General features: G+C 52.1%; 3 protein-coding genes and 1 long non-coding RNA gene across 10 annotated transcripts in view; 2 read left to right on the forward strand and 2 right to left on the reverse strand.

Moving 5' to 3' along the window:
• Nucleotides 1-93: 93 nt before the first annotated feature.
• On the forward strand, nt 94-4,497 carry LOC101673055. 2 transcript variants are annotated; one of them, XR_200730.3, is made up of 3 exons: nt 94-226; nt 3,300-3,425; nt 4,050-4,497. It is a non-coding gene; the product is annotated as an uncharacterized LOC101673055 (long non-coding RNA). The 2 variants fall into 2 exon arrangements; XR_001176132.2 differs by having other exon boundaries at nt 3,300-3,356.
• A 38-nt stretch (nt 4,498-4,535) lies between these two features.
• On the forward strand, nt 4,536-12,376 carry PPP2R5B (protein phosphatase 2 regulatory subunit B'beta). Of its 2 annotated transcripts, XM_013044637.2 has the most exons (15): nt 4,569-4,674; nt 5,149-5,155; nt 5,521-5,606; nt 6,369-6,565; nt 7,060-7,161; nt 7,302-7,394; nt 7,521-7,651; nt 8,726-8,785; nt 8,884-8,992; nt 9,492-9,545; nt 9,617-9,667; nt 9,786-9,905; nt 10,786-10,913; nt 11,128-11,229; nt 11,594-12,376. In XM_013044637.2, exons 4-15 carry the CDS (start codon nt 6,428-6,430, stop codon nt 11,739-11,741), a joined length of 1,236 nt encoding a protein of 411 aa, XP_012900091.1. In that variant the 5' UTR covers nt 4,569-4,674; nt 5,149-5,155; nt 5,521-5,606; nt 6,369-6,427; the 3' UTR covers nt 11,742-12,376. The 2 variants fall into 2 exon arrangements, with proteins under 2 accessions (XP_004770165.1, XP_012900091.1); XM_004770108.3 differs by having other exon boundaries at nt 4,536-4,674; nt 5,149-5,606.
• Nucleotides 12,373-15,494, reverse strand: GPHA2 (glycoprotein hormone subunit alpha 2). The gene is made up of 4 exons (XM_045064665.1): nt 13,608-15,494; nt 13,184-13,356; nt 12,837-13,021; nt 12,373-12,706 (listed from the first exon to the last, which is right to left on the reverse strand). The coding sequence occupies exons 2-4, from the start codon at nt 13,278-13,280 to the stop codon at nt 12,605-12,607; spliced, it is 384 nt and encodes a 127-aa protein (XP_044920600.1). The 5' UTR covers nt 13,281-13,356; nt 13,608-15,494; the 3' UTR covers nt 12,373-12,604.
• Nucleotides 15,495-15,579: 85 nt separating this feature from the next.
• The window catches only part of MAJIN (membrane anchored junction protein), a 29,550-nt gene continuing 20,601 nt past the window's right edge, over nt 15,580-24,528 (reverse strand). For 3 of the 5 annotated variants that reach the window (XM_045064626.1, XM_045064635.1, XM_045064656.1), the window contains 7 exons: nt 24,284-24,409; nt 23,197-23,228; nt 22,800-22,891; nt 21,252-21,315; nt 17,379-17,451; nt 16,513-16,630; nt 15,580-15,907 (listed from right to left, as the gene is read on the reverse strand). In XM_045064626.1, coding sequence (XP_044920561.1) covers nt 15,862-15,907; nt 16,513-16,630; nt 17,379-17,451; nt 21,252-21,315; nt 22,800-22,891; nt 23,197-23,228; nt 24,284-24,409 — 551 coding nt within the window. In that variant the 3' untranslated portion in view covers nt 15,580-15,861. Of the gene's footprint in view, nt 15,908-16,512; nt 16,631-17,378; nt 17,452-21,251; nt 21,316-22,799; nt 22,933-23,196; nt 23,229-24,283; nt 24,410-24,528 lie in introns of all 5 variants that reach the window. The other 2 variants (XM_045064641.1, XM_045064652.1) reach the window with 1 other exon arrangement.

Genomic DNA, 24,528 nt, shown 5'->3' on the forward strand with positions numbered 1-24,528 from the left:
AAATTCTGTGTGGGAGGACCTTTAGCCTCCCTTCTACGGGCTCTGGGAAGGCTGGGGCTCGAGGTGTCAGCCCCGCAGAGGAGTGCGCATGTGCCGACTCTTCCACCTCCTTGAGGTAGTTGGGGAGTATTTAAAGGGACAGTGTCTCATCAAACTTACCAGCAAGCTTCCCGGGGGAATGAGTCTGTGTGAAAACTCCTCCAGCACGCGTCCCAGAAACAATTAAGTGAGTAAGCGTTTGCATTTTACAAAACGCTTTCCAACTTTTATTTCATTCAAACCTTACCATCCTCTAAGGTGGCGGTTTTACTGATAAGAAAACCATCTTAGAGATAAGAAAGCAAGTTTACAAAGGTTGCTGTTAAGTTCATCGCCCAGGAAATCTTTTTTCACCAGTCCTCACCTGGAATGCAGATCAGGAAATTGACCCAGCCTCCCTTCTCTCTGCATTTGGTCAGGCCTCCAGCTCCTCTGAAAAAAAACAATAGTTTTTCTTATCTCTAACCTAAAATTAATAACGAATGGATTCTAAACCCCTTGGGCAGGGTTCTATTGGTTTTGTACAATTTTTATTTATTTAAGTTTTTTTTACATTTTTAAGTAGTTAAAAAAAAAATAGGATTTCATAACACTTGAAAATATCCTGAAATTCACACGTGAGTATCCATAAAGTTTCAGTGGATCGCAGCTACACACACTCGATTAAGTACTGTCTGGGTCCCGCAGCAGAGCTGAGCACTTGGTGCAAGGTGTGGAGGGGGGGCGGTTGCAAAGCCTCAAATAATTATTTTCTGGCCATTTACAGAAAGTTTGCCAACTCTTGCTCAACAGGGTTGGTCACCCAAGCCCTCTTACATCATGGTTGACTTAAAGGATACCCACAGGTAATTATAATCCTATTTTAGCCTTGCTAGGGAGGTGGACTCTACTGCAGTCTAATGCTTGAAGTCAGCCTGAAGCAAGGGCAACTGCCCTGGCCTGAGGGCAGGACCTGGTTTCCAGTCCTGTGTGGCCTCAGGCAAGTTACTGTTCCTCCAGGCGCCTGTTTTATCCCCTTGTCACCAGAGGTTCGATTAGTAGGTGGTATAGCTCATTTTCTTGGAAGGGACTAAGGAATAACCTCAAAGAGAATTCAGGGAAGCACTGGGAAGGTTCCATTCAAGGAGGCAGGCTAACAGGAAAATACTTGTGGAATGAATCAAAAGATCAGCCTTTCCCCGTGACAGGCCAGGGGCAGTGTTGTATTCATAGCACATATATTCAGTTCGTAATAATTAAAGTGATAGACACCATGAATGGAGCCTGTGTGATGTCCTGGGCCACGGCCTTGTCACTTTCTAGACATTACTTCATTTGCTCTTCAGCACACCCTTGGAGAGAGGTAAAATCCCCATTTTACAGGAGAGGAAAACTGAGGCCATGTATCTAAGAGCCTATGGAGCCAAGTGAATGAACAAACATCACTTCTCCCAAAGGCAGTGGGGATGGAAGGTATATTCTGGAGTCTAGGGAAAGTTGTCCTGATGTTCAGACTAAGAGAGGCGGTCATTCCCCTGCTGTGAGAATGGGGTACATCATGTTCAAGGTTTGGGAACACAGAGCCATTCCCAGTACCCAGGCCCCTGATCTGGTGTGGCTGCTTCATGGGCCAGCTTCCCTCCAGTGAGGCTGTACCCACATCTGTGACATAGCGCAGTGTCTGCACACAGCAGAGAGATAAACAGGACTCAGAGGGGCACAAAAGTCTTTCCTGCTGCCTCCCCCAGCGTACCATGAGATCCACAGAAGACCAGCTCCAAAGACATAGTAGTTCCAGAATCTAGCCAGGGCATTGGAGTAGGAGCTGAAAGGGAGAATAAGAAATACAGAGTAAAGAGAATGCTATGTTATCAGGAGGGAAGGTGGTGTGGGGATCCCCCAGGGGTATTTCTGGGGTGAAGACCCAGGCCATGGTTCCTCTCCACAGAGATAAAAGGGGGGAGGGTCAGGGTTTATGGGGCTCCTTGGGGGCCTCTCCATATTAGTTTAGGTACAAACTCAATAGGTGGGGCACCTGGGTGGCTCAGTGGGTTAAGCCTCTGCCTTCTGCTCAGCTCAGGATCTCATGAGCTCAGGGTCCAGGGATGAGCCTCGAGTTGGGCTTTCTGCTCAGCAGGGAGTCTGCTTCCTCCTCTCTCTCTGCCTGCTTCTCTGCCTACTTGCGATCTCTGTCAAATAAATAAATTAAATTTAAAAAAAAGAAAATTTAAAAAAGAAAAAAAGAAACTCAACAGGCAAACCGGTTGCTGAAGGCCTCCAGGGCCCTGGGGGGAGGCTCTCCCTTTTCCAGGGATGGGCTGCTTAGAAGAAGAAGCCCCTCTGGGAATTCCCTCAGTGGCCTCTGGATAGCTATGGAAGGGATCATGGAAGGTAATCTGTGGGCTGTGGCTTTTGACTTGGTCCATGATGGAAGACCTAGATTTTGCATTTTGCCTAAATGGTGGTAAAATACACATAACAAATTCTACCATCTTAACCATTTCTAAGTGTACAGTTCAGTAGTATTAGGGATATTCACATTGTTGTGCAACCAATATCCAGAACTTTTTTTTTCTTTTTCCAGAACTTTTTCATCTTGAAAAACCGCAACTCTGTACTCATTAAATGCCAGTGCCAAAATCAGTGAACTGTATAGTATGTGAATGATATCTCAATAATGATGATTTTAAAAAAGGATTTTTATCCAATACCCCTCTCCCCCAGGTGACATTGTATCTATTTTGAGATCTAGTTCAAATGCTACTTCTTATAAGAAGTCTTATGTCTTCCACCATTCAGACCCCCCAAATCCTCAAACGGAGCACACCTTTTCTATAAAACATGACCTCTCCACACTCATTCTGGCCTGGAGATCCTCAGAGTTCAGGGCACTAGCCCCCAGGGAGCTGGGGTGGGGGGAGGCTGGAGCTGGTGTCCTCCTAATTCAGGCTGGGACGTCTGTGGTCCTAGCTTTGTGACCTTGGGCAAAGCCCTTCTCTTGTCTGGGCTGGGAAGGGGGTGGGTCCTCATCTGGCTGGAGGTGGTTCTGTGGGCCTGCTGTCCCCCAGCTTTTTTCTGCAGGGATGTGGGACAGGCTTCGCTTCTGAGCCTGGGAGGTGGGCAAGGAGAAAATTTATGGGTTTTCATTTGACAGTTAAGGACACCAAGGGCCAGGTGGACAAAGCCTGCTGAAGACTTCCAAGCAGGGGGCTGCTGGCCACCTCTTCAGTCATAGAGCCCTGTACCCTGCCTGGCTAAACTATGGCCTTTGCTTTCTGTAGCTCCAGCAGATGGGCACCTCTCCGGGAAGATGGCTGGTCACCAAGGTATAAGGCAGGGTAAGAAGATTCTGAAAATGGCCTCAGTGTCCAAGCCTCATTGCTCTTTTCTTCTGCTTGCATGAACCGGTTAGTTGTTGATCCTGATAGAACTTCTGGATGAAGATTTCACAGTGTAGTGTAGGGGATGGAGTTAAGACATATAAAGGATATTGGGGTCCAGAGTCCTAAGAAGGAGGCCCAAGACTATAGGACAAGAATATTTGTCCAGAACGCCAAACTCCTGGAATCCCACCTGTACCTTGGATGCCCTGCAGTAGAGTTTTAACAAGAGACCCCACTATCACATCTTAGGGCCCAGAGGAGCTAAGGGTCTGTCCAGGGAGGCCTGCTTGCCCAGGAGGGGGGTGGCAGTGCCAGGGAGCACCTCCTACTTGGATGCTTTGCCATTCCAAGGCTGGCCCTTTAAACCCCAGACCATGATGTCACCATAGACAGCAAGGGATGGGAGGGGGACTGCAGGCCTGAGGGCGGACTGCATTTCCCAGCAGTCTTGGGTACACCACACCTCTCCCAGCAGGCACTGGCTCACTGCAGAATATTAACCAGTTCCGTGCCCGTTTCCAAGTCGGGTCTGCTGTCCGGCCGTTCTGGGGTGAGGGAGGGATTCCCCAGTGGGTGGAATGCTTGGGGCACAGATGAAGCAGGTCAAATCTTTGGGCCTGATATAGGATTGGTCCTCTTTCCTGCCAGGGTCCTGGCATCACTCCCAGCTTCCTGGTGCAGACTCCGGAGTCCTCTCTTCCGGTGCAGTCTCCTTCCTAGAACGCAGGAGCCTAGCTCCAGTTGGACCCCATCCCATTCTGCTTAAGCTTTGACCCCAGGCTCCTGCAGGGGTTACCCCAGGTCTGGCAGGATCCTTTAAGCCGTGCGGGGACTACATTTCCCAGCGGCCCCGGGAATTTCCTGACGCAGCGATCCCCTCCCTCCACCCCCCCCCCCCCCCCAGCCCTCGGGGAGGTGCGGGCCGGGCGGGGGGAGGTGACTTGATGTCATCCTGAGCAGCTGGGCGGCGGGTGCCGGTGCGCACAGAGCCGGGGTTCCCGCGGCGCAGCGCGGCGCTGGGTCGGGTCCCAAGACTTGAGGAGAGGTCCACACGCTGCCGGGGTAGCCCAGAGCGCGCCGACCGCCTGCACCCCGACCTGGGGCTGAGCTGGGGGCATGCTCCGGCTCTCCCGGAGCGAGAGAGAGAACCCAGGAACGCCGCCACCCAGAGCCAGCGCCCGGAGCGAAACCGCTGCGAAGGAGACCTGAACAGCCTACCCCTCCCCACTCGCAGCCCCCGGTGGTCGGGGACGGAAGTCGGGGCTTCTGAGAAGTGAGTGTCCCCCACCAGGAGGCAGATGAGATTTGGGGGACGAGGAAGGAGGAGCTGAGGTAGCGGAGCTTGCCAGATTTTAGAAGGGAGGGGTGGCGTGGGGATAGGGCCCCCATTCTTGGGGAAGTCTCTGGTGGCCTGGATTAGTGGAGCAGAAGGGGGCCCCATTCTGTTAGGGGCCAGGGATAAGGATGGGGTTCCCCATTCTACATAGGGACTGGTGTGGGGGATAGGCCCCATCCCAAGAGGGGTTGTTTTGGAGCCTGGGATCTTTCCATCTGGGAGAAGGGCGGGACATGCTCCTTTGGGAAGGGGTTGCACCTACTGTATTTAGGATCTGGGCGAGGGTAGGAGGGAAATGAAGATTTGAGCACTCGGACTTGGGCAGCCCCACACACTGTCTTTCCTGGAAGAACTGACAGGCTCTCTCTGTTTCTTTTGCTGGTCTCTCTGCCCTGACTTCATTTTCAAAAGAGCCAGGGTGAGAACCCTCACTGGACTCTTCGGGACCCCCAGGAAGGACCTGAGGCCTGAGCCATCCTCCTCTCTACTCTGCCTGCCCCCCCAGGACTGGGCAGTTGCCAAAGGCCCTGGGGGGGGCCCAGACTGTGGTTGTGCCCACCCCCCCGCCTCCAGGATGGGCCCAAGTTAGTTAGCCTCACCCCGTTCGGCATCCTCCAGGCCCAGAGGGAACCCCGGGGGCTCTGAAAGCTTGACCCACCACCTGGCTGCCATGGAGACGAAGCTGCCCCCCGCAAGCACCCCCACCAGCCCTTCTTCCCCGGGGCTGTCGCCTGTGCCCCCACCCGATAAGGTGGATGGCTTCTCCCGCCGTTCCCTCCGCAGGGCCCGGCCCCGGCGCTCCCACAGCTCCTCTCAGTTCCGCTATCAGAGCAACCAGCAAGAGCTCACTCCGCTGCCCCTGCTCAAAGGTGAGCCGTGCTCCTGGCTGCCAGGGTCCCTGAGCCCGACGGTGGGCAAGCAAAGCTGCAGCGGGTAGTGACATGCAGCTGGCAGCTGCGGTTAGAGGGTTTAGATGGCCCCTTCCAGGCGAGGGACTCCACCACTAGAAATGACCCCCACCCCCCAGCCCTCCAGCCCTCTCTGCTGACGCATGGCCTGACTGGCCTGTCATCCTTGGAGGTGGGGCATCTGGAAGTGGCGCCACCCTGGGGGGCAGACCAGGGCCAAGGGTGGGGCGCATAGCCTGGGTTCCAGGAGGCCACAGCTAGGGTCCTGGAGCAGGTGCTCAGCCCGGCTCCCCGTGATCACCGTGTAGTCTCCCCACCGCTGGGCCACAGGGCCCCCGACTGGCTGAGCCAGGGAGCACCCAAGAGATCCTCAGCCCCCACCGTCCTCCCCCTTTCTGGTTCTTAGAACAGAGCGCCGGCTGGGAGAGGAAGGCATGGCAGTTTCAGGCACCTGTGGAAAGCCCAGGCTTCCGGGGTCCCTTCCCTGGCTCTGAGTCAGGCCATCATGCCGTCTGCGCCTGGGTTAGGAGGGAGAGATGCAGCCTTTACCCTGCAGGAGTGGAGGATGGGACAGAAGTCGTTTGCTCTCTGCAGAGAGTGGGGGATGACACAAGAGCAGGGGGTCCGGGGGCAGAGGAGGCCGCTCTGTGGATTCGGAGGGCACGCCAAAGCCGGGAGCTGTGGTAACTGGGGCACAGGCTCAGCCCCCTCCCTTCTCCCCAGATGTGCCAGCCTCTGAGCTGCATGAGCTGTTGAGCCGGAAGCTGGCCCAGTGTGGGGTGATGTTTGACTTTTTGGACTGTGTGGCTGACCTGAAGGGGAAGGAGGTGAAGCGGGCGGCACTCAATGAGCTGGTGGAGTGTGTGGGGAGCACCCGGGGGGTCCTCATTGAGCCTGTCTACCCAGACATCATCCGCATGGTAAGCGCCTGGCCCCTGACCTCTGGGGGAGGGCTGGGGGGACATGGAACCCTACTGACCTGCTTCTGCAAAGAAGAACCCGCCACTACCGGTCCCCCAGCCCCACTGCCTCCCTCAGCGCCTCCTGGGCCTGACCCACCATGCACTTCGACTTATGCCCTCCCAAGGCCCGGTGTGCCTGCCCACCACGTCCCTTATTGCCATGGCCTGGCTCAGGCGCTGCCTCTTCCACAGAGTTTCTTAATGTTCGAGCTAGAAATCTCCTTTGTGTTGACTAGAATGTCCATAGACCTTACCGCTTAACATCTTGTCTTCCCCGTTGGACTGTGCCCACTAGAGAGCAGGGATGTGTCTTGTTTATTTCTGGGTTCCCAGCCCCCTGCCCAGGGCTTCCGTGAGGCAGGCGCTGAGGCTCATTAGAACTCTGGATAGGGGACCTCCTGGCTTCTGCCTCCGACGACTCTTCCTAAAAGAACCCTTCCCCTGCCCTTCAGATCTCAGTGAATATCTTCCGGACCCTACCACCCAGTGAGAACCCTGAATTTGATCCTGAAGAGGATGAACCCAACCTGGAGCCTTCTTGGCCACATCTGCAGGTATGGGGGCTGGGGAAGGCAGGAAGCTGGGTTTCCGTAGAGGGGAGAGGGTCTCCTATGCTGGCAGAGAGGGGGCCGTAGGGCTGGGGGAAGAGGGGGGCTGTTCCTGAACTCACCTTTTTGTCTGTCCCCTCTCCCAGCTGGTGTATGAGTTTTTCCTACGTTTCCTGGAGAGCCCAGACTTCCAGCCCTCCGTGGCCAAGAGATATGTGGATCAAAAGTTTGTGCTGATGGTGAAGTGGGGAGCCCAGGCTGGGTGGTGCCATGGGACAGGGGCAGGCTCTCTGAGGGGTGTGGGGATAGGATGGAAGCAGCCTGGGCTTGGGCTCCCCCCTGACCCCTGACCCTGGGTCCCCTAGCTCCTGGAGCTATTTGATAGTGAGGACCCCCGGGAGCGCGAGTACCTCAAGACCATCCTGCACAGGGTCTATGGCAAGTTCCTGGGGCTCCGGGCCTACATCCGCAAACAGTGCAGCCACATCTTCCTCCGGTGGGTGCCTGCTGCCTGCCCAGCTGAGACCTGGGGCGGGAGGGGAGAGAGCTACAGGGGAGAAGAGGGAGGCAGAGTCTCCCGTGAGGTCAGCAGGGAAAGGGTATTTATTTCCATTTTACAGATGAGGAAATACAGACTGAGGGAGATGAATTGGTTTGCAGGGACTAGGTCAGTCCTGGGAGCCTAGGATCAAATCTTCTGACCTTTATTGCTACCAAGCCATAAAGACCCAAGTAAAGAGATTGTTTCTGCAAACGTGGATTGAGCAACAGTGCCCAGTGGGGACAGGGGCCCACATGGCCTTGTAGTTGAGATTGGCTTTGGAGCTCAGTGGCCTTTCTGAGTTTGGTTCAAATGTTTAGGTGAATGTGGGCACATTATTTAAGTTCTCTCATCTCTAAAACGGGAATGATAGCTCTACTCCCCCGGGGATGGTCATCAGGGTGAAATGAGACAATGTCTCCAAAGCACACAGGATGTAGCTCTTTGGCCAAGGCTGGGAATCTGAAACATTAGCTCTTACGGTATTGGCTACAAAATAGCCGAGCCCCGGTCCCTGTTCTCCAGGAGCTCCGGGTCCATCGGACCCCCCGGCTTATTAACTTTGGGGCAGGAGTTGTTGAACTGCTGAGCCTCGATTTCTTCATCTATATAATGGATCTAATAAACCCTATCTCGCAGGATAATTTCGAGAAGTATGTAGCACAGAGTAGACACTCTTTAAGTGTTTGTCATTCTTTCGGTTGAAAGGCATGAAAGCCAAGGATGCAAGCTAGGGGGCCTGCGGACTGGATGGGGTCCCGAAAATGAGAGTCAGGGTCTGGGGGAGAAAGAGACAAGTTGGAATGCCTCATAGAAGAGAGGTCTGAGCACCAGGGCCTGGGCTGAGGAGGGTGATTCAGAGGTGGGTGTGGATTTCAGGGGGGCCTGGTTTGGGAAGGGAGCACAGCCTCTGGGTTGGGAGACAGTCAGATTAGTGTGCAGGGTGGGGGCGGCAGGCACGATGGCTGAAGGGGGCGCTGGGCCAACTCGAATTGCTCTGAACCCTTCCGCAACCTCCCCTTCTCACAGGTTCATCTATGAACTCGAGCACTTCAATGGTGTGGCTGAGCTGCTGGAGATCTTAGGAAGGTGACTCTCTGGGCCTCGGCTGGAGCCTTAGGATTCTGGGAGGAAAAACAGAGGCCGCGTCATCTGAGCCCTCCTCCTCTCTTCTTCTCCCTCCACAGCATCATCAATGGCTTTGCGCTGCCCTTGAAGACCGAGCACAAGCAGTTCCTGGTCCGGGTCCTGATTCCCCTACACTCCGTCAAGTCACTCTCTGTGTTTCACGCCCAGGTAAGGCCCAGGCCTGGCCCTGCCACAGGAGAGAGATCCTGGCAGAGGGGGTCAGCCCGCACTAAGTCATGAACTCCTGGGGTCTCCCCTCACCTTTTTTCTTTACCAATTCTGTTCCGTCTACCATAGAGAATTTCCACAACGCTTTAAGGCTGATGTCAGACATCAGCTTCAGGAAGCCTTCCCAGTCCTCTCCCTCCCGACCTGCTCTAGGCAGGATTAAATTCTTCTCTTTCCATATTCCCATAGATTGTGATGTAGATTTCAATTATGGAAACTTTTGTGAAATTTATAAGGGCTATTTTGGTGCCTCTTCCCTCTGGAAGGACACTCTGTGTCCCCGCACACAGAGCATGGTGCTTGGCCCAATCTAGATAGTCAGTCGGTAAATGCTTGGCGAATGAGGGAGGCTGGGTAAGGGAGCGAACATCTGGCGTGCGGTCACAGTCCCTTCCTGACCCCAGTCTTCTTTCTCCCCCCAATCCCCACCCCCCCTCAGCTGGCATACTGTGTGGTGCAATTCCTGGAGAAGGACGCCACCTTGACAGAGCACGTGAGTACCTCTGGGGGGGAGAGGCAGGCTGCACCCCTGCAGGTCTGACTCTTCTGCCTCAACTCCCACAGGTGATCCGGGGGCTGCTCAAATACTGGCCAAAGACCTGTACGCAGAAAGAGGTATGAAGAAGGGCTCTGATGTCCCCCAGAGCGGGGATGGGGGGCCCCGGTTCCGGCGGGTGGTCACATGTGGGTGGGGGGAGATGGGAACTGCGATCTCCTGTGTCCCGAACCCCAGGTGATGTTTTTGGGGGAGATGGAAGAGATTCTTGATGTCATTGAGCCCTCCCAGTTTGTGAAGATCCAGGAGCCCCTCTTCAAGCAGGTGGCCCGCTGTGTGTCCAGCCCCCATTTCCAGGTATGGGGTGGGAACAGGTAGGGGTGGGATCCGGGGTATGGACTAGGAGGGCTGGCCAGTTGACCTAACACAGCTCCCTCCAACCTCAGTTTCTCCTCTGGACCCACCAGGGTCTGATAACGGGGCGATAACTGGACTTCAGGTCGGGAGACCTAGGGGCAGGCCTCAGCCCTTTAACCCCACGGGCTAAAGGTCCCAGGCCATCATTTGGCACTCGAATCTGATGACGCTTCCTCATCTGTGGAGTGGACCACAGTAGTCTCTTCACAAGGTAGTGATGAGGACTAAGGAGAGTGTAGTGCTAACCTAGCTGGTAAACTCAGGTGTGCTCCAAAATGGCTTGTTATCCCCGCTCCCCTCTTGGTGGCTTTTGATGTCATGAGTCCCACTCCAGCGCCCAGCCAGGCAGTCCCACTTCCTCAGGCTGGTCGGAATTGCTATTTTCCTGCACGTGTGTGTGTGCAGACTTTCGCCCATTTGTCTGTGCCTTAACCTGGTGAAAATCAAGTCTTCCTCACAGGGAGTCTGGCATTGAAGTTTATTAAACACCTCGTTTGATTCTTACAACAGCCCTGGGGAGAGAGCTATTAAGAGCCCCATTTTACAGTTGAAAAGACCGAAGCTGAGAGGTTGAAGGCCTCAGCCTGGGTCATCTGTCCAGTGTGTAGCAGAACTAGGATTCAACCCTGAGCGGTGGACTCCAAATCCAGTGCTCTTTTGTCTTCACTATACTGTCTTCTCCAGTGGGTCAGATGAGCCCTGAGGATTGGGTGTGTGGAGGGTGGGGCACCCTGGGTTTGGTGGGTAGAGGCGGGCACCAGGCCTTGCACCTGCGGGGACGCCACTGCCAGGCGCCCACTCTGCCCCCTTGCTGTCCCAGGTTGCAGAGCGGGCTCTGTACTTCTGGAACAATGAGTATATCCTGAGCCTCATTGAGGACAACTGCCACACTGTGCTGCCTGCTGTGTTTGGGACCCTCTACCAAGTCTCTAAGGAACACTGGAATCAGTGAGTGCCTAGGCCTTGACCTAACCCACAGAAGCTGGGTCCAGGGCCGGCCGGTGCAGACCCGGGAGGGTCGGGGCTGGGGAGGGGGCCAGGCTGAGAGCAGAGCTGTTCAGAGCCGCGTGTGCGTTTGGGGAACGGTGGGCAGAGTGCAGGGAGGGAGGCGGTGCCCCACTGAGCTGTCACCGTTTCCTCACCCTCCCCGGACCCTGCCAAGAACCATCGTGTCTCTGATCTACAACGTGCTCAAGACGTTCATGGAGATGAATGGAAAGCTGTTTGATGAGCTCACAGCCTCCTACAAGCTAGAAAAGCAGCAGTGAGTGTTGGGCTGCGCCTGGGGGGAGAGGGGAAAAGCAGGATGGAGCCGGCTGCTGTGGTTGGAAGGAGCCTCGGAGGACGACGGCCCCACATCCTGTGTGATCAGGGTTTAGTCTGTGGGTTCCTGCTGGGCCGTGGACGCCCAGCTCCCCAGTGCAGCCTCCAGTCGTGTTCCCAAGTTGTCTCCCAGGTCTGGAGCTTTCTCCCCTTCAGTTCCATGACCACAGGCTAGGGCCTGTTTCCCAGCGCTCTCTTCCCTAAGTGGAAGGTCCCGTAAAGTCCCTACATAGTAGGGTGGTGGTGAGCGAGGCTGGACGGTGGGTGGGCTCGGGTAGGGGAGCTGCCTCACCCTCTCTCCTCAGGGAGCAGCAGAAGGCCCGGGAGCGTCAGGAGCTGTGGCAAGGCCTGGAGGAGCTACGGCTACGCCGGTTACAGGGGACCCAAGGGGCCAAAGAGGCACCCCTCCAACGGCTTACACCCCAGGTGGCCGCCAGCGGGGGTCAGAGCTAGAGATCCCCTAGAAGGGGAGGAGCTAAATCCAGAGCTATCAGTCCCTCCATCCCCTCTCCTACCCAGGGGCCTAGAGAGACGCGCACCTACCCCTGGCCTTGCCAGAGTGGGCTCGGAGGGCTCCCTGCCTGGCCCAGTGTGGGCAGCTTCCACTGCGGGGGAGGAGGAGAGGAGATGGTGGTCCTGGCAACAGAACTCTCAGGCCTTTGTGGCAGGACTTGACCAGGGCAGGCTTGGCCAAGAGGCTGCCGCTGCGGACTGCACCTGCCCCGCAAAGCTGGGCTCCAGACTGCAGGCAGGTTCTCCCCCTGCTCCTGCCTAGAGCAAGGGGACTCAGCCCCACGCCTGCCCCGCCTCGTGCCAGCACGAGGTCCTTCCTCACCCTACCATGGGATCCATGGTTTATTTATTCTCCCCAGCTCACCCCCGACACATGCCCCTGGGGCATCCTCTTTCCCTCCTCTCCCTCACCCTGTACTTCCTGGTCCCCTTTTTATTTATTGGGCAGGGGGAGGGGTGAGGGCATAGGCAGAAGAGATTCCCCGTGTCCTAGGGTGGGGGGTGGTGTCACAGTTAACCATGGTCTGTCCCCCTTCCCCTGGCTGGGGGTAGACTTAATAAAGAGAGAAACTTGAGAACTGCTTGCTTTATTTAGGGGTAGGGACAAAGAACCGAGTGAAATGATGACAGACTGGTTAGGAGGCCAGGCCGAGGCAGGGGAGGGGCCGAAATTGTCCTCTTCTCTCGAGGTGACAATCACAGAATCTTAAGAGAGCTGGCTGAACCTGTTGTCCTCAAGGAGGCTCAGGATATAGAGGATATACTCCAGCTCAGACCCTCTGACCAAGGAGAAGGAAGAAGGGCTAGTAGCGCGAGAGGCGACACATGTCACACTGGCAGGTCCTGGCCGTGAAGATCTCCAGCTCCTCCCTCCGGTCCCCCCCACACTGCAGCTGCACCTTCACCTGTGGGGGAGGGGGACCGTGTTCCACTCACGTGGCCATCCATTCCATCCATTCTTGGGCCATCTTGATCCCCGTCTTCCTCTGTCTCTCCCCACCCCCAAAGAGCCACTACCGGGCTGGGCTCTCTCACCTTCCTCAGGCCACTGATGGTGCAGCACTGAGAGACGGAGGTCACGTTATGTCGATAGCCACTGGCCACCAGCACGGAGTACCGGGAAGGGAAGGCGCTAGACTCACAGTGGCCCACACAGGCCTGTGCCACATGGGAGCCCTGGCAGGTGCCTTGGCGGTCACTTCGCACTGTCACATTGAAGGCTAGAAGGAGACAGGCGAGTGGCAAGCAGTGCCTCTGCGAAGCCTCGCCTAGCTCCTGTCGCCGGAACCTCAGGGTGGGTCCATGGCGGGTGCTGCCCGCCCTTCCGGCCCGTGCCTCAGCTCTCTGCCCCCACCCAGCTGTCTGTTCCCAGGGTTACTCACGGTGCAGGTGGCAGCCTGGGATGGGTGCCTGGCGACCCCAACCTTCCGTCACTGCCAGGACCAGCAGGCAGAGGAGCAGCGTTTGGGGGGATGCCATGGGGATCTGCAACAGCGGGTAGAGCGCGGTCTCGAGAGAAGTGTGCAGCTGGGAAGGCCAGTCCTTTACTGTGTGCCTGCAGGTGAAGGAGCCAGAGTTAGGCTGGTTTTCCTGACTGGGGGGAGGCGAGCCCGGGAGTGGGGCTGGCTTTTCCTCTATCTGCCTTTGGGTGCATGGGCGTGCGTGTGCGCAGCTGTCAGCCCACTGCAGTGATTCTCCCGCGGAATCTCTTCTACCATCTGGAGCACAAACATCGGCCTCCCCTCCATCTGCCCCATCTGCAGGCCCCAGGCCCTCCCGGGGCTCCTGCTGCCTCTGGGGGCTTACCACTTCCGAGGCCCAGGCACTGAGTGGCTGGCCGAATGGGTTCCTCAGATCTCCGGACGGCTCCGCTCTCTGGATCTTTATTTGCCGCGTCTGGAGCCACACCCTCCTGGGGATCAGCTTACGGGCCCGCCTCCCCGGCAGAGGCCTCCGAGCAACCCCACCTGGGAGATGCAGCTCTGCTCCGAGGCGTGGTCCTCCGAGAGTGACTGCTGTGGCTTTCTGCGGCCCAAGGTCCAGGGCTGGGGGAAGTGAGATGTGGAAGAAAGCCCGGGAGCCGGTGGAGTGGGCAGCTTATGTGCAGCTGGGGAGAGAGGGATCGAGCCTGGGCTGCGCTGTGGCCGCCAGGGTTCTTCTCTGCTGCGTGACTTTGGGCAAGACACTCCCCTGTTTGGGGCCTTACCACCCCAGCCCTAGAGCTACTAAACTCATCCTAGCTTGTCCCTTATCCACTGCACAGGAAAAGGGTTGAGAAGATGTTTTTCAGGACAAAGGAAGTGACACCAGTAAGGGGCTCCTGAAATACGCTGGGAGGCAGAACTGGGGAGATGGGGGTTCTAAGTCCGTCTCAAAGCTTCATTTTCACTTGTCATCCTGGGGGTCAGCCACAGAGTGTGGCTCTCCTTTGACCCTGGAATAACAGGGACCTGACTCCTGGAACAGTCTGAAGCTGTCAACCCCAGCAAAGCCCGTGGTCTAGTCCAGCTCTGGCTCTGGTTTTACAGGTAAAGCAGCGAAGGCTTAGAGAAGGAAAGCTACCAAAGGTCACAGAGTCAATGTCAGGCCCAAGCTGCTCTCCATACCTGGTGCTAAATTACACTTGGGGCAAAAATGGGGCAAGTTGGAAAAGATCCCTGGTCAACAGTAGCTGCACGGACTAGGGCACGCCAGAGATCAGAAAGAAGCCTGTGGTGATTTGGCCCCCCACACCCCAGGGCCACTGCCTCACTGACTTACTCAGAAAGGCAGGGCCAGCCACACACACCACCCTAGCTTGAAGGTGCCTGAGAGCTCACTGAATCCTACCCCTTTGTTGTTCAGATGAGAAAGTCTGAACCAGAGAGGAAAGTGTAAGGCCTCACTGTAAGCTAGTCTGAGTCAGAGTGGCACTCGGCTCTCTAGATTCTGGAGTTGTGCCTTTCAGCATCTTTGCAAAGTAGGCCATGTTCGGGACCATAGGACAAAGGCTATAAGCGCAACTTGTCCTTAACCTTGCAGTTCCCCTTTGGCCCTTCTCCCCTCAGCACTTGGGCCTGTCTACACCAGCTAGGTCTTCTCCCCATCCCAGTAATGTGGCCAAACAAGGGGACCCCAAGGGACTTCCAACATTCCAGCCCCAATTCTCCCATTGATCACGGGAACCTAGCATCCGACAGATCATCAGTTCTGTTTAAAGACTAGAAGTGACAAGGACTCACTATCTCACAAGGTGGCCCATTCTAATACTGGATATTTATAACAGATTCCTTTGTTCTGAGCTAAACTGAGTTTCCCTAAATTCCCATCTATTTGATCTGTGGCCACACAACCAAGTCTAACCTGTCTGTCCCAGATCAGCCCTCGGGTTACGTGAAGTCAGAGCTTGGGTGCCCCGGGCTTCTCCAGTGGCCCCAACCCCGGGCCAACTTGCAGTTAATCTGAGAAGCTTTATTTTACTTTACTGTCAAAAGCCAGAGGGATAGGTGAGTGGAAAGCATTTATCTCCTGAGAGTGTACTCTGAGGCCAAACTGCGTGGGTTTGGGATAGATGAGATCTTGAGGGTCAGCAGGGTTCAGGAAAGTGAGTCTTCTAAGACCCCATTCTCTAAGCCCTGGTGCAGAGGCTAAGGTTTGTAGGCGGGTATGGACCCCACCCACCCAAAGCATCCCCCCAACAGTAACTAGGCAAACCCAGGGGGAGGCTTCAGGCTTTGCTTCCCCGTATCTTCAGGAAAGAGTTTGCTCTCTCTCTACTTCATGAAATTCAGTCAATAACTCTTCATAAATAATTTATTTTCATTAGGATACTAAGTGCTGGAGATGAAAGACCTAAACTGGCCCTTAGAGCAGTACAGCTCTCAGACTGGAACATTTTAGGAAGTTCTTTTCTTAGTGTTTTAAATTGAAAAAAAAAAAAAAATCCATTGTAAAGGGGCAAAGGATAAGACAAACCCACAAGGGGACTCCGGGAGTTTGGAGCCCGCGTTCCCCATGACAGAGGCCGGAATGTGAAAAGTCAGTGCGAGAGGACACTCTTCCCCTGCTGCATCTGGAAGGCTCACTGGCTGCTCCTTCTGAAGAAATAGCGAAAGGGGAAGAGAGATCTGTGGAAGGAGAGCAGGATGGTTTGAGATTCGGGAGGTCCCTCCCTTCTCCCAGTCCCATTAAGGCTCCATTAACTAGGGCATTTTTGCTTTGGGGAATCACTGTATGGATTCAACTCTGGAGCCGCATTTGAAAAGGTACCCAAGTTAGCTGATACTCAGGAGTGGGGCATGACGAAGGAGAATTGCAGTGGGGCGGCTGAGCTGGAGAGAGAGAAAGGGATCTGCGGACTATCTTCTGCAGAAAGGACTCTGAAGACACAGCCTGGATGCAGAGGGGGAGAATGGAAGCATTTTGGTAACCAAAGAGTCCGAATGACCCAATGGTAAGACTCGTCTCTGTCCAAGCAGCATTTGTGGAACGAGGTCTAATGCCAGGCACATTGCGGGGGGGGGGGTGTAAGAATGAACAAGACACAGTCTTTATTAGATTCAGTTAGGGCCCTTGTGCAGAGTCTCACTTCCCTCAAGTATCCTGGGGGAAATAGAGATTATGCAGGTAATCTGTTTTCTTTTCTAACTTCCCTGAGAGACTCGATGAGGCCGACTCTGGAGCTAGACTGCCCTGGGTCTCAGTGTGATGGTGGGAGCGACACCTGTCCTACCTTAGAAACCCAAAGAAGCCACTGGTTCCCAGCTCTGGGGGTCCTTTAGGTGGAGGTGGATGGTTTTGCTGCAGTGGGGGGATGATCTGCTGGGCTAGGCTGTCCTCCCACTTAGAATCTCCAAGGAAAACAGGGAAAAAGTGTTAGTTTGCGGACTGCTTTCATGGGACATCGTGTGGACCAAGGGCAGCCTTACACCAAGACTCATTTGTTCTGACCTTCCCAGTTTCATCTCCGCTCTGGAGATGTTCTTCTAACCTTGGAGTATTTTCTGTTGGGCCCCTGAGAGTTTTACACTGCTCAAGTCCTAGCCACCGACCACAGATGGTTTTCGCATGGAATGATGACTTGTTGAAGAACTCACGTGCTTACATCCCAGCATCTGTGATGACTACAGTCCATACCGAATCCTTATGCTAGACAACACCTTAACATGCATTCCCAGCCCCTCCCAAGCATCCACTGCACCTTCAATATTAACACTAATGCCCTGAAGGGAAGAGGTGGAGAGACAGCTTCCCAAAGATAAATCTTCAACGAGACAAAAAAGTGAAACACATCCCTCCCAACTTTTCTGCAAAACTTATCACTCCACGCAGAAATGTTTTCAAATAGTGTGAGCATCATTTTCACCATCAGAAGCACAAGAAGTACATGAATTGTTTCCCTTTGCTTCTCTTTGGGGAGCTTTTATTATTTAAGGACAGGCCCCCGGACCCGGAGGATGGCCAATAGGCATCTCCACCAGAGCAAGACACATCGCCCAGCAAGTGTGCCCAGACTCAGAACTCCATGCTGCTCTGCTCATGAGAGAACTCAAGAGGACAGGACGATTATTAAAAAAGAATAAAATTCCCAGAACCTACCCTGTTCCTGGATATCAGTGGTGTTAAATGTTGGGGTGTCCTGCCATTCCTGCTGGGTTTTTCTTTCTCCATTCTGATAAAAAGAGGACCAAGAAAAGTTTTAAACTTTACTCCTATAGAGCTGAATGCTATTTGTTGACTGTTGACTGGTGGTTAGCCAATGAAGACTTCATAGGGCAAGTGCTATTAGAATGGGGACTTGATGGCTGAGTGGGATTTTGTCCTAATTAGGGTGAAGAGATGGTCAGGGAGAGTAGGACATTCTACACAGGGACATGATGTACAAAGGCACAGTACATTAACAAGTAAATGTGATGAGTGTGGCTAGAACTGGGACAGTGAAAACATGACTATGGCCTAAGCAACAAGCACAACTACAACTCAATCTTCTCCCTGGGCTACTCCATTGTAGAACTTCTTTTGTACTTTGAAGGGGACATCCTATAACCCAGTTCCAAGCCCACAACATTTCCAGTGGACACCCTGATATTCAGATTCATGGTTCATGTATTTCCTTTGGTATTTTCTGCCAACTGGCCATTCCCCTCACCTGGAAAGGACCTGAGGGCCTGACTACTGTAGCAGTGCTGAGAAGCTCCTTGAGCCATTGTGCTGGTGAAGAATCCTACAGCAAGAACTACGTAGACTGGCAGGTGGGGCAGGAGGCAGAGGTATGATAAGCTTCTAGGAAAGTTAGGATGTAGCCCCCATCCAAAGCATAAGCTGTATTTATTTTCTTTCTTTCTTTTAAGATTTGATTGATTGATTGATTTTTGAAAGAGATAGTGAGCAAAAGAGAGAGCGCACAAGCCAGGAGGAGAGGCAGAGGGAGAAGCCCACTTCTCACGGAGCAGGGAGCCCAATGCGGCTGATCACCAAACCCTGAGGTCATGACCTGAGCTGAAGGCAGACGCTTTACCGACTGAGCCACCCTGGCACCCTAAGCTGTATTTCTAAGAGAAACTTTTCCACAAAACCTCAGATTCCAGAAAACATAGGCTGCTACTTAAGTAACATTCCTGTAAACATGAAAGGGCACTCTGGGGAGGAAGAAAACCATCTCTGACCTCTTCTGCGTCTCCAGGAGCACTGGTTTACAGGGATACAGCTCTGATTTGTAGCTTGAGGAAATGATTCTTACAGATTTAATGAAACTACGACTAGAGCTTAAATTCTGCTGCATTGGCCCTAACGAAAGCATCTACTTAGGCTGGCAGTGGGGAACAGAAGGGCAGAGGCCCTGGGGCAAAGGTAAAGATCTCCTGACCAGGGGAGATTCCCCTTACAAGACAGTCTAGCATTTGTGCTCTCCTGAAAACTTGACAGATGTCTTTTTAGGCAAATGTCATAAGAAAGGAAAAAACACAGCCTGAAATAAGATTGAGGGCACCATCTGGGACTTCCAGCAAGACATAATGCACTTACAACCCAACACAAGGTTGTTCTCTGTATGTTCAGGGCCAGATCTTCTTAGATGTACAGTTGAAGCAGAGGTGGCAAAAAAAAAAAAAAAAGAGAGAGACAAAAAACTACACACATGACAATCTGTTTTACTTCTGAACTCTTCATCTGCTCTCCCCTACTTTTTATCCTTAGGAAGTGTGGGATCTCTAGTCTGGGACCTGAAGTCATAAAGGGAATGGGTCTGCTTTTCCTTCCCATTCCCCCCAAAACACCTCTTATGAAACGGACACCTTATTCAGATACGTGTTGTGTTCTAAGCTTTCCCTGTACCAGATCCTAGTGGTGTCATGTTCAGACATGACCGTCCACACTGACTGTGACCCAACACCCTGAGTTCCCCAAAGGGGAGAGGAAATATTAAGCATTGGACCATAGGAGCAAATTCAATTTTTCCAGCTCAAGTGACTTACACTGAGAGTTACTGTGATCAGTCTAATTCAGGAGAAATCCTCTCTCCGGGAACAGGGTCTACAATGGAGACCGTCATTGGGCTTTGAGTCAAAATCAATAAACATGTTCCTTTTGGGTTTTTTTTTTCTTGTTTTTCTCTAAACCGAGTATCAGGTTGAAAAGGTAATTATGTTGAGTAAGAAACTGTGGGTACTGTTCTTGAGGGAGATGATGTGTCAAACTAAGAATAGGAAGGTATGAAGGATAGAGAGTGAGGGAAATGTTCTTTTAATAGTAATTCTCTGGGTTGTATAAAGCGTCTTTGTTCTTCAGATCTGCATGTACTCCTCCTGTACTTTCTCATGTCTTCTTCTTCCTTCTTGAAGGGACGGGAGTATAGAAGAGGGCAATCACCTGCCTATCATCACTCAGTGGGCCACTCTGCACAATGGGTCCTGTGCCCTGCCCCTACTCTGAGAGGCAGAGGTCCGAGTCCCTAAGGGTTCTGTCTTCCCCCAACTAAACAGTAAGTTACTGGAAAGAAACCAGGTTTTACGTGTTTGCATGCATCCCAGCAACTAACACAATATCTTGCAAACAGGAGGCAGAATAACCATTTAGAAATGAAAATCACATTGGGTGCCTGGGTGGCTCAGTGGGTTAAGCCGCTGCCTTCGGCTCAGGCCATGATCTCAGGGTCCTGGGATCGAGTCCCGCATCGGGCTCTCTGCTCAGCAGGGAGCCTGCTTCCTCCTCTCTCTCTCTCTGCCTGCCTCTCTGCCTAATTGTGATCTCTCTCTGTCAAATGAATAAATAAAATCTTAAAAAAAAAAAAGAAATGAAAATCACTTTACTTTTCTACTTTAAAAATGTTTTAGGGAAATTTTTAGGGAAATCCTGTGCTCTTGAAGGCAGCCTTAGGCCCTTCATGATCGAGCCTGTGCCAACCTCTGCAGTACAATTTCTTAGCACTGTACTTTCCACTTAAGCCAGCCCCAGGCACACTGGCTTGCAGTCACCAAGTGCGCCGTACTCCTTCCTCTTGGCCTTAGTTCTCTGAGCTCCTCTGGGAGCCCTGCCTCACACCCACCTGATTTGGGTGATGTTCCCCTTTGTGGTTCCTTTGTTCCCTGTACTTCCTTTATCCCCGTACGTAGCACCATCTATCAATAATGATCTGCCTAGCTTTATACCGTTGGCATTTTTAGAGGAGGGCACGATACCTCTAACACGCGGCACGCAGTAGACACCCAGTAAGTCTGCTGAATAAGTGCACGGAAGGTGTTGGCTCTGTGACTGGTCATGCGACGGGACTTGGGAAGGCGAGGGAGGTGAACTAGGAGCATTTAAATGTGGAAGGTCGGAGCTACTTTAGAGTGATCAGTGAAAAGTAAGAAAAAGGCACAAATAGCGGCTATCTCAAGAGGGGAAGAAAAGAAAAAGAGCGCTCTTCTAGAGACTACTGTGGAACAGAGGCTCTGAAATGGAGTAGCAGCAGATATAGGATATAGGAATAACAAAATGGGGAATAAGCCTCACAAATGAAATCGAATACTACTGGGATCAGCCCGTGGCTGCCCTACAAAGTTTTCTCTTACCAGTACCCCATGCTGATACACGCCTAGCTCATCTATGAAAACTAGATGTTCCCAGGCTCAGACCCCAGTTAGATGATGGCAAAAAGGTTTCTAAAATGAAAAAAATTCTCCATCGGATCCCACCACAATTCAAGAGACCTGTTTTCTTATCTCACTGCAGAGTACAAGAAGCAGCCTTTTAAGCTGAGAAGAAAAGACCTTTTCACAAAAGGATTCACCCACGTGCAAAATGCGGCCATTTTGGGGACAGGTCGCGGCAAGGCTGGAATGGTTGGATGTTGCTCTGCAGATGGTGAAACCTGAGAGTGAGTTCAGTCGGCTCAGTCTGTACTTAGGACCAAGATGCGCTGGTAACAGGAAGCCTGACTTGTAACAGAGCAGGAACAGCCAGAAGCCTTAAAGCCTCCATTTTGGTGCTTACCCTCCTGGTATCCATAAGGGGCTTCTTTTTGCTGGGGCCTTGGCTGGAAATCCCCATCTTGGTCCTGAGTGGGGGAAAAGCCCAGGAAATGTTACTGGCAGCAGCAACATCACCACATTTAAGCAAATGTGGCCCAAATGAATATTTCAGCAGGTTGGCTATTTTTATACCACTCCTGGCCTGCAGAATAAATCGTGTGGCCAAATTCTCTTTGGGTGCTGCTTTAATTCACAGCAGAATCCCAATTTGAGATATTTAGCGATCTGGGGTTGAGAAAGGAAAAATGTGATTGCCGGCAGGTAATCGGATTTTTAAATACTTGCCTGCATCAAACCCAGAGAAAGGCAAGACTGAGGCCTCATCCCCATGGAAAATTCAGTCAAACAGAACTGAGCAAAGCTTCATACCTCCAAGTACCTTCACATTCCACCTGGCTGGGAAAGAAATTTCCTAACTCTTCCCTGACATGTGCATTTGGAGGGTAGAGGGCTCAACCCCCCCTCATGGTCCACCCTTACCACTCCTGTGTGAGACGGCGCCATCCCGGGAAGGGAGGAGCTGCTCTCTGTGAACATGGGCTGAAAGCACACTGGGCTGGAGGGCAGACCACATCTTGGATTATTCTAGCTGCCGTCTCTGGGTGCTAATAAGAAAGACTGTGTTCCTTACTGATTCACTCTGTCCCTGACAGAGACTGGGAAGAAGAAGGTAAGTAACCCCCACGACAGCAACTTCGGCAGGTTAGGGATGGGCTCAACATTGCCGCTAATGTTGCAGCATCTCACGCAGTAATTGGTACATAACCTCTTACAGACATTCCCATTTTATTTATTTATTTTTTTTTTTAAAGATTTTATTTATTTATTTGACAGAGAGAAATCACAAGTAGATGGAGAGGCAGGCAGAGAGAGAGAGAGAGAGGGAAGCAGGCTCCCTGCTGAGCAGAGAGCCCGATGCGGGACTCGATCCCAGGACCCTGAGATCATGACCTGAGCCGAAGGCAGCGGCCTAACCCACTGAGCCACCCAGGTGCCCCCAGACATTCCCATTTTAGCCTTAATTGGTACATAACCTCTTGCAGACATTCCCATTTTAGCCTACTCTATCTCTTAAGGTAGAATTCCAAATGTTTACAGCTTACTAGGTAAAATAGAATTATATATATATTTTTTTCTCATTCTTTTGCAGGTTTCTCTATGTTCTTGTATAATATTTGGGGACTTCCAAAGTCTTACGCTTTCTGGTAGTATGACCATACTAAATGTTCACTAAGTACGAGCCAGATTCAACGGTATAGATCTGATTGCATTTCCTCCCAGCCATTGTCTGATGAACAGAAGAATCCCATTTTGCCGAAGAAGGAATCGTGTTCCAATTGTATTGCAAACATCAACTTGCCTCCTTTCCTTAGTCCACCCATGGAAATAGGCAACTACCAATGAACCCAAGACAAAAAGTGACTCACTGAAGGTCAGGATTGCGTGGCAGCAATCACTGGCAAAGCTTAGCCAGGATGCAGGATTTAGACTCTCTCCCAACACCACTGACCTGTCCAGCGCTGGCCTGCTGGGGGAGCTGGGCACTTCCACTCGTTTTCGTTTCCTCGTCATGGCTCCTGCCGCTTTCCTCTCTGCTAGGACCTTCAGAGAGGAACCCGCCTCCTGTGACTCCTTTTCCAGAGCTGCTCACAGTTCAGGAGGGCACAGTAAAGAGAACTCCCCATCTTTAAATTGCCAGAAGTGACTTTTAACACCAGCTTTTCAAGTAAGGACAGGCATTCTGTTAGAGACGGTCTCAGAAATCTAGCCACCAGTAAAAAGATGGTCTCATTCTAACTGCATCTGAGCAGCGACCAAGGGGCAGAGGAAGAGGTGAGAGCAGAACCTTTTGGACAACACAAGGCAATAAAGGCAATTGTTATCTTGTATAGAAAAGGCAAACTTACCAAGCCAAGAGGACTGTCATTTATTGGCTCCCCTACAATAGGAAATTTAAATGTCATAATGGTTCAAGATGTTGTTTCTTTTTTTTTTTTTTAAGATTTTATTTATTTATTTGACACACAGAGACATCACAAGTAGGCAGAGAGGCAGGCAGAGAGAGGGGGAAGCAGTCTCCCTGCTGAGCAGAGAGCCTGAGATCATGACCTGAGCCAAAGGCAAAGGCTTAACCCACTGAGCCACCCAGGCATCCCAAGATGTGGTTACACTTGGATTTCTGGCTATCATTTATTTCTCAGAACTTGTCCTAGACAAAAACCTGTGTCTGCCCTTCTTTCTGCCTGATACCACTTTTGGTAGAAATACAATGTCTTCAAATTCTCTTCCTCCCCCATTTTAGAACTATTGTCATCTATAAACTCAAAAGTATTACATTCGTACTGTATTCTAATGATATGCCACTTAAAAGGGAATGATCCTTACTAAAAGAAACAAGATGCAACTTCAAACATCAGTGATAAACAAACTGGGGAGATATTCTGAAGCAAGGCCTTTGCACTCTTTTCCCAATAAAACTGGAAGGTATGTTTGTCCCTCTGAGTAAAAATAGCAATGGCTTTCAGAGATTAAAAATTGGGAATGCCTTTAAGACATCCCTAAGGTGAAAGTCACTGCATACTCTAAAGTGAAAGGAGGTATTTTTTATAATAGATCGCTTTCGCTGAGTGATTACTGTCAGAGTTTGTACTCCTTTTCACCTACCAGTATGTATATATATTTAATCCTGTTAACAACCCAACGAGATAGGTACTATCCTTATTCTTCACCATTTTACAAAGAAGGCACAGAAAGATTAACTAATTCATCTAAGGTCATACAACTGTTAAGTGGCAAATCCACCAGGATCTGAACCATGCAGTCTGGCTTGGAGCACTCAGTTCCTAACCTCTGCCCCGTGCAGTGCTGGGGCCCAGTCTGGCTGACCATTTTGCCATACTGAGCGTGCACTGCTAACCCACGGACATTCACTGCTAACCCAGGGACATTCATCCCTATTTCTTCTCTACCTCTCACTCCCATCATTCTACTTACCAGGTGACAGGTTTTCATGAAACCATTTCATCTCCACATATAGAGTGAAAACAAATGGGTAGGGGACCAAGACAATTTCCCCATGCTTGAATTTCAGGTGGGACACTCTCTCCCATTTGCTTTTATCTGGAAAACGGTGCTAAGGAGTGAGGAAAGAAATCAGTCCGTATGAACCCTTGATTACTACTTTAAGGATAAGACCCTCTCCTTTCCCTGGTTTGGCCTGTGGGTTTGTGGCTTCCATT

This window comes from Mustela putorius, unplaced genomic scaffold (assembly GCF_011764305.1).
Source record: "Mustela putorius furo isolate JIRA1106 unplaced genomic scaffold, ASM1176430v1.1 tig00000127_pilon_pilon_pilon, whole genome shotgun sequence".
NCBI lineage: Eukaryota > Metazoa > Chordata > Mammalia > Carnivora > Mustelidae > Mustela > Mustela putorius.